At 56.3% G+C, this 7,679-nt stretch overlaps 1 protein-coding gene across 1 annotated transcript; it reads left to right on the top strand.

Annotated features, from left to right (window-relative positions):
• Positions 1-4,517: 4,517 nt before the first annotated feature.
• On the top strand, positions 4,518-7,679 carry WNT1 (Wnt family member 1; the record flags this gene model as incomplete). The annotated part of the gene is made up of 4 exons (XM_082421514.1): positions 4,518-4,768; positions 5,499-5,752; positions 6,440-6,705; positions 7,191-7,679. Exons 1-4 carry the CDS (start codon positions 4,665-4,667, stop codon positions 7,677-7,679), a joined length of 1,113 nt encoding a protein of 370 aa, XP_082277640.1. The 5' UTR covers positions 4,518-4,664.

The raw sequence follows: 7,679 nt of genomic DNA, 5'->3' as shown, positions 1-7,679 counted from the left end.
AGGAGATAGTGCCACCTGCTGGTGCTTCAAAGGAAGGTAGGCTCCTCTGCCCATAACTCTCAGCCCTGGTCCCCTGCTTCCTCCCCAGACCCCATCTAGGTAAAGCCTCTCTCCCCTCTGACATATCTCTCTCATTTCTATTTCAACGGGGGCAGTGGCTTGCTACTAATTTTCTACTTTAAGCCTTTAAAGTTATCCATGGTCAAAAGTGATACAAAGAAAAATAAAGCAGGGTAAAGAAAATAGGTAGTGGGATTACATTTTATACAGGAGGAGGAAAAGGGAAGGAACAAATTCATGGAGATAGCTGAGGAAGGGCATTCCAGAAGACAGAGAAGCAGGTGCAAAGATCTTGGGACAGACACTTACTTGGGACATTCAAGGAATTAGCAAGGAGGCCGGTGTGGCTGGAGGGAGGAACCCACAGGGGAGAGAGTGGTAGGCAATGAAGTTAGAAGACAAGGAAGGAGCAGGGTCAGATTATATAGGGCCTTGTAGGCAAAATAAAGATTTTGCCTTTTCCTTTGAGTGAGATAGGGAATCACTGGAAAATTCTGAGCAGAGAATGAAACGATCTCACTTTGTTTTAGAAAGAATGGCTCTGGCTGCTGTGTGGAAAATAGACTATGGGGCCCAAGGACTGGGGCAGGGAGAACTGTTAGGAGGCTATTGCAGTAGTACAGGAGAGAGATATGATGGTGGCTCTGACCAGTGTTGTAGAAGTGAAATAGTAAGAATGGATCAGATTCTACATACATTTTGAAGACAGAAGGGCAGGACTTTTTTTTTTCTTTTTTCTTTTCTTTTTTTACTGATTTGACACAGATTATAAGAAAACAGATGAGTCAAGGATGGCTCTAAGATTCTTGTCCTGAGCAACTGAAAGGATGGAGTTGCCATTTACTGGGATGGGGATGACTGAAAAAAGAGCAGGTGCAAGGGAAGAATTGGGAGTTCAGTTTTGGACATTGTACATTTTGAGGTGTTTATTCAAGTGTTAGATATGCAAGTCCAGAGTTCAGGGCCAGAGATAAAAGTAGGGAACATGAGACTGGATAGTTCACCAAAGGAGTGAGTGTAGACTGAGAAGAAGCTCCAGATTGAACTGGGGTGCAGCCCAATGAGTTATGTAGAAATTGGGTACAAAGGTGGAACCAGATAAAGAGACTGAGAAGGTGAGCAGCCAGGGAGGTAGGAACGGTGTTCCAGAAATCAAGAGAGAATATTTCAAGGAGGAAGTGTTCAACTTTGTCTGCTATTCCTAAAAAGTTTGTTAGGAGAGAACTGAGATTTGACTGTAGAGCAAAATGGAGGTCATGGATGATTGTGATAAGGAAATGTATTGGGTTAGACGGTGTGATTAGGGTGGTGGAAAGAGAGAATAAAGAAAAGAAACTGGTACTGGTGATTAAAGCAACGCTTTTGAGTTCTGCAGTAAAAGACAGCAGAGAAATGGGGCAACCTTGGGTGGTAATGTGAAGTCAAACAAAGTTTTGGGGTTTTTTAGATGGGAGACATTACAGCATGTTTGTATGCTGATGGGTATGATCCAGTAGAGAGGTAAATTGATGATGCAGGAAAGAAAGAGAGGACAATTGATAGAGCGATGATTTGATCTAAATAGAAATTTGGGCCAGATCATACAGAGTGTGACCAGACCTAGAGCCCTCCCACTCTTCCCCACTATTCCTGGCGGGTGGAATGGTGAAACAAAGGATACTGAATCCTTCTTTCCTCTCTTCCCACCTCTGCTTGTCACCAGTGGCCACAGACAGGACTGCCCTGTCTTTGAGCCCAGCTCCCTCCTCCATGGGGTTTTATCAACCCACCAAGCCAAAAGATGTGACCCAGGCCCCAGTGGGAAGAAACTCCTAAGGGACAAAGGACAAGCTGCCCATGGTACACTGTGTACTTGAGCCATCTGTGCTGGGTGGCCTCTGCAGAGGCCACTGGCTTTTAGACCTGTGGAAGATGCTGGGCCAGTACACCTTGTCCCTCAGGGTCAAATCCTTGGAGGGGCCAAGCATGCTGGACTGGGCAAAGGGCCTGGAAAATATATTCCCCTCAAAAATAACCTCCATCAGGCTTCATTTGGGTTAATATGCATCTCTTTTAAAATGCAAGTGCCCCAGGAAGATTAATTAAACTTATCAGGCATTTATTTCTTAGAGTGATTTCCCTGCATTGGAGGGGAGGCCTGATCATTTCTGGGACTTGGAACCCTTTAGGAACAGGCCTGGGTACATTGCTCAGTCAAAAAGCATCCTAAAGGCAGAGGAGATGAAAAAGAGAGGATCAAAAAGGGAGGCAATCAGCTCGGTGCTTTGTGACCACCTAGAGGGGTGGGATAGGGAGGATGGGAGGGAGACGCAAGAGGGAGGAGATATGGGGATATAGGTATATGTATAGCTGATTCACTTTGTTATAAAGCAGAAACTAACACAACACTGTAAAGCAATTGTACTCCAATAAAGATGTTAAAAAAAAAAGGGGGGAGGCAGGGGACTTCCCTGGTGGTCCAGTGGTTAAGACTCCACGCTCCACATGCAGGGGCCCGGGTTTGATCCCTAGTCAGGGAACTAGATCCCGCATGCCGCAACTAAGACCTGATGCAGCCAGATAAATAAATAATTTTTTTTAAAAAAAAGGAGAGGCAGGAAGATCCTAAAGACCATTTTTATTTATCTGCCAATTTCGGGAAGACCTCCCGGTCTGCTATTGCTGCATGGTCACAAGCAACCAGTAAGGTGGAAAGAGCATGGGCTTTGAGTCAAAACAGTCTGGGTTTTAACCTGGCTCTGCCATTTATTCCCTCGTTAGCTGTGTGGCCCTTGGATAACTGCCCAATGTAGTTTTTCCTCTGTAAAATGGAGAGAGAGGAGAGATGTAAAGGAGGAGATCCTCCCTCTTCCAGGGGCCATCTGTGTGTGGTGGTGGGGCATGATAACCAGGCTGGCAGTGCCCCCTATGCCCCATATAGGGAACAGCTGCCACTTCTTCCATAGGAGGCAGAGGTGGCCTTGAGGCTGAGATAGAGTCCTAGGAGGAGCGACTCCCAGGACTCGTAGAGATGGTCGCAGGTGCTCTAGGTATCCTGGCATGGTGAGAGTGAAGAGAGCCAGAGTTTTGGGGGAGAAGACAGAAACCTGGCAGAAAAATTCAGAAAGAAGCAGAAACTTGGAGACACAAGTTCCCTCTTCTGGGTTCAGTTTAGCCAGCAGCCCTTCTCTTCCCAGCGCCTCCGTGCACACCCCTGACATCTGCTCCACTGCCCTTCCTTTCTGAGCCTAGTCCTCAGGGACGCTGCCACTCCAGGCCTCATCCATCTTGATACCACCTTGGTTACAGGCTTAGTCGCCCCTCCCCCAGTGACATGCACAGGCTGACACATGCCACAGGGTGACACACTATAGGATGACACAAGGTACACCGGGTGAGAGTGACACACCTATGCATATTTAATCTCCCACTCATCCGCCCACCTCCGCACACAGTTCCAGACACTCTCTGTTCCTCAGCCAACCTTCTGGGTCTCTCCTGACGTAGCTGCCACCTCCTTCCCGACACCTAGGAGATGATGCACTGCCCCAGGTGGTGACAAGACGACTAGATGACCCTTTCTGACCTGAGCTAAGTTCCAAGATTCCTGGGAAAGGCTCCTAACATCCCTCTTCAGAACATGGATTTTCTGTGCACGAGGACACCCAGGAGTGTGCGCTCTCAGAACACACTCACGCATATTCTCACCCTCAGTCTCATTTGCGCTGTCCCACTTAGCGCGCACACACACAGCCACTTGTGCACTCCTTCCAGCCCACCCCACAAGCACAGACTGCCGCTGCCTCAGGCCCCTCTCCATGGTGGGGCTCTGTGTGGTCAGCGCATCCCCCAACCCACCCCTGGGATTTCCCTGACCACAGTCCCAGCCCCACCCCAGTCTCCCCCTTTTCCTTCCCTGTCCAGCCGTCGGGGGTTCCTGGGAGAGGAGGTGTCTCCCCAGAGCCGCTGCCCAGAACCACAGCTTTCCTTCTTCCACTCAGGATGGGGGAGAGAGGAGACGCCGGCGGGGACCGGGGTGACGTCGAGAGGACAGCCCCACAGCGGGCAGCGAAGCGGTTGAGCTCCTGGCAGTTTGTCCCCGAAGCACACTGGTCGCCGCGCCCTCTGGCGGACGCTGGTCCCCGACGGGCTCCGGACGCGGAGAGGAGTGAGGCGGGCGCGCGTGGGAGGGCGTCCCAAGGGGAGGGGTCGGCGGCCAGTGCAGGTCCGGAGGCGGGAGCCAGCGGGTAGGGGGCGGGGGTGAGCCCCGACGGCCAGCCCGTCAGCTCTCGGCTCAGACGGGCGGGAGCCACGGCCCCGCTCGCTGCCCATTGTCTGCGCCCCTGACCGGTGTGCCCTGGTGCCACAGTGCGGTCCGGCGGGGCAGCCTCCTATCGTCACTTCAGCCAGCGCCGCAACTATAAGAGGCGGTGCCGCCCGCCGTGGCTGCCTCAGCCCACCAGCTGGGACCGCGAGCCATGCAGCCCGTCGCCCGCCCCCGGGGCTGTTAGAGCCAGACTGCGGACTCTCGCCACAGCCGCCACCGCCGCGTCCCGTCCCACCGCCGCGGGCAGCAGCCAAAGCCGCCCCAACTGCAGCACAGAGCGGGCAAGGCCGGGCAGGCCATGGGGCACTGGGCGCTGCTGCCTGGCTGGGTTTCCGCTACGCTGTTGCTGGCGCTGGCCGCTCTGCCTGCAGCCCTGGCCGCCAACAGCAGTGGCCGATGGTGGTAAGTGAGCTGGTGCGGGGTCGCCACTTGTCTCGGGGCACAGAGCCAGGGGCCAGCCCCATCCAGCTCCCACGCTCTGGGATCCGTCCGCAGACAGGCTCCCTCCAGCGCTCTGACTTCCCTTGGAGACACCGAGGGGCGCTCTGGGGCGGAGCTGCTCCAGAGTATCCAGCTCTGCTTAAGTGGGGTGAATGGTCCGCCCGGTGGCCCACGATACCCCAGCCAGGGAGCCCACTCCCATCTAGCACCGCCCTTCTTCCAAGAGCCCCAAACCGAGCCTCACGGCGGTAGTCACACCACAGGTTTCCCAGCCTCGGGAGAAAAAGGGCAGGCGTGCACTCAGAAAGAAGCCAAGTAGAGGGCGGAACTCCCAAGCATTTCACGCCTTGTGTGGGCATGGATGGCAGGTCAGGGTTTGCTCGCCAGGCTGCCCGGAAGCAGGCTCTGAGAGCCAAGGTGAATATCTAGTCTCCGGTTCTCCATGCCTCTGCTGTCCAGCTCCGGGCGCAGGGCCCCTGAGCAGCCCTAAGATTCCTGGGAACACAAAACTCTGGACGCCAAGTCCTTTCAAACTAGTGAGCCCAGGAGCGCGGAACTGTTACCTTACTATTGATCTCCCGCCGCTCTCGCCAGCAAATAGCTCCAGGAAGAGGACAGGGTGGGCATGACCTTTCTGGTTAGGGTGCAGGTCCCCTTCCAGAGCTTGAGCTCCTATCATGCGTCTCACCAGGGGCATCGTGAACGTAGCCTCCTCCACGAACCTGCTGACCGACTCCAAGAGTCTGCAACTGGTACTCGAGCCCAGTCTGCAGCTGCTGAGCCGCAAACAGCGGCGGCTGATCCGCCAGAACCCGGGGATCCTGCACAGTGTGAGCGGGGGACTGCAGAGCGCTGTGCGAGAATGCAAGTGGCAGTTCCGGAACCGCCGCTGGAACTGTCCCACAGCTTCGGGGCCCCACCTCTTCGGCAAGATCGTCAATCGAGGTGGGTACCCAGGAAGATGACGCTTCCTGGACCAGGGCAATGCACGGTCACCCTCAGGGCAGGGGCGGGCAAGTGCAGGGAAGATGCGCGGGGCGCCTGCAGGGTCACACGATCCACCCGCCAAGAGCTTCATGCCAGCCCTAGCTCTGGGCCAGACTCGTTCTACCAGGGGCTTTCAAGCCGTGCACCTCGGGTACGAAGCTAACTTTTCTGAGCCACTGCCCCAGAGAAAGGGAGTTCTGAGTCGTGGATGCTGGCTGGCCACTGCTGTCCCTCAGCCCCTCTCAAAGCTGGTCTCTGCGGGCGTCTCTTACCTCCAGCCCAGCAAGTCTTGCATCGCTGACGAGGGCCGGGCCGAAAGTTTGGGCTGCGGAGAAGTCTTGGCGGTGCAGAATTCTTCCACTCCCCTCTTTTCGGCTTTTCCCTCTGGGGCTGCCCCACTTCCACCGAGAAGCCAAAATGCTCCCTGAGTCTCAGTAACGTGTGATTACAAGCGTGGACGTGGTTGCGTGCCCACGCACTTGCTTTCTCCGTGAGACCAGCTTCCCAACACAGCCGGTCGCCGGGCTTTCAGGAATCTAAGGAAGGATTTGGGGCGTGGGACTCAAGGGTCCCAAGCCCTCCACTGAAGGTGCCTGCTGCACCCCCGCGTGCCCCCTAGCTGATCCCCGCTCCCTTCCCCAACAGGCTGTCGGGAAACAGCATTTATCTTCGCCATCACCTCGGCCGGGGTCACCCACTCGGTGGCGCGCTCCTGCTCGGAGGGCTCCATCGAGTCCTGCACGTGCGACTACCGGCGGCGCGGTCCTGGGGGCCCCGATTGGCACTGGGGGGGCTGCAGCGACAACATCGACTTCGGCCGCCTCTTTGGCCGGGAGTTTGTGGACTCCGGGGAGAAGGGGCGGGACCTGCGCTTCCTCATGAACCTTCACAACAACGAGGCGGGCCGCACGGTGAGCGGGCTTGAGGGTAACCGCACCCGAAACAGCATGGCAGGGTTCTCGGAGTCCCTCGCAGTGGCTAACCTCTAACTTGGGAAGTAACGGTCGGTGATAAGGTCAGGGGTTAGGGTAAGGAGCCAGGCGAGGGCGTTCGGAGGGCGCGGAGGCTTGGAAGGAAGCCAGAGAATGAAAGAGATAGTGGCTGACAACGGAGACGTTAGAAGTCGTGTAACCCATAGACTGTATTGCCTACAGCCACTCCACTGTACAGGTTCAAAAAACCAGGTTGAGAGGCAGAGACAGATTCGCCGGGTGGAGCAGAGTTGGGCTTAGTGTCCAAATCTCTGCAAGACATTTCGCGCCTCCCTTCCTCTGTGCGCGGCTAGGCCTGGGCCTTTGCTGAGGTTCCGGCGACGTCCGGGAGGGGGCGGTATGTGGGAAGGTGGCCCTGACTCTGACAGTGCCCTGGAACACCCTTTCTTCTCCGTTTCCCCCAGACCGTGTTCTCCGAGATGCGCCAGGAGTGCAAGTGCCACGGGATGTCCGGCTCGTGCACGGTGCGCACGTGCTGGATGCGGCTGCCCACGCTGCGCGCCGTGGGCGACGTGCTGCGGGACCGCTTCGACGGCGCCTCGCGCGTCCTGTACGGCAATCGCGGCAACAACCGTGCCTCGCGGGCGGAACTGCTGCGCCTCGAGCCCGAGGACCCCGCTCACAAGCCTCCCTCCCCCCACGATCTCGTCTACTTCGAGAAATCGCCCAACTTCTGCACATACAGCGGACGGCTGGGTACAGCGGGCACGGCAGGGCGCGCCTGCAACAGCTCGTCGCCCGCGCTGGACGGCTGCGAGCTGCTCTGCTGTGGCCGGGGCCACCGCACGCGCACGCAGCGCGTCACCGAGCGCTGCAACTGCACCTTCCACTGGTGCTGCCACGTCAGCTGCCGCAACTGCACGCACACTCGCGTACTGCACGAGTGCCTGTGA

The sequence above is a fragment of the Balaenoptera physalus genome, assembly GCF_965194825.1.
Source record: "Balaenoptera physalus genome assembly, chromosome: 13".
NCBI classification, from domain to species: domain Eukaryota; kingdom Metazoa; phylum Chordata; class Mammalia; order Artiodactyla; family Balaenopteridae; genus Balaenoptera; species Balaenoptera physalus.
The sequence above is the reverse complement of the archived record's forward strand: the minus strand, read 5'-3'. Positions and strand labels throughout refer to the sequence as shown.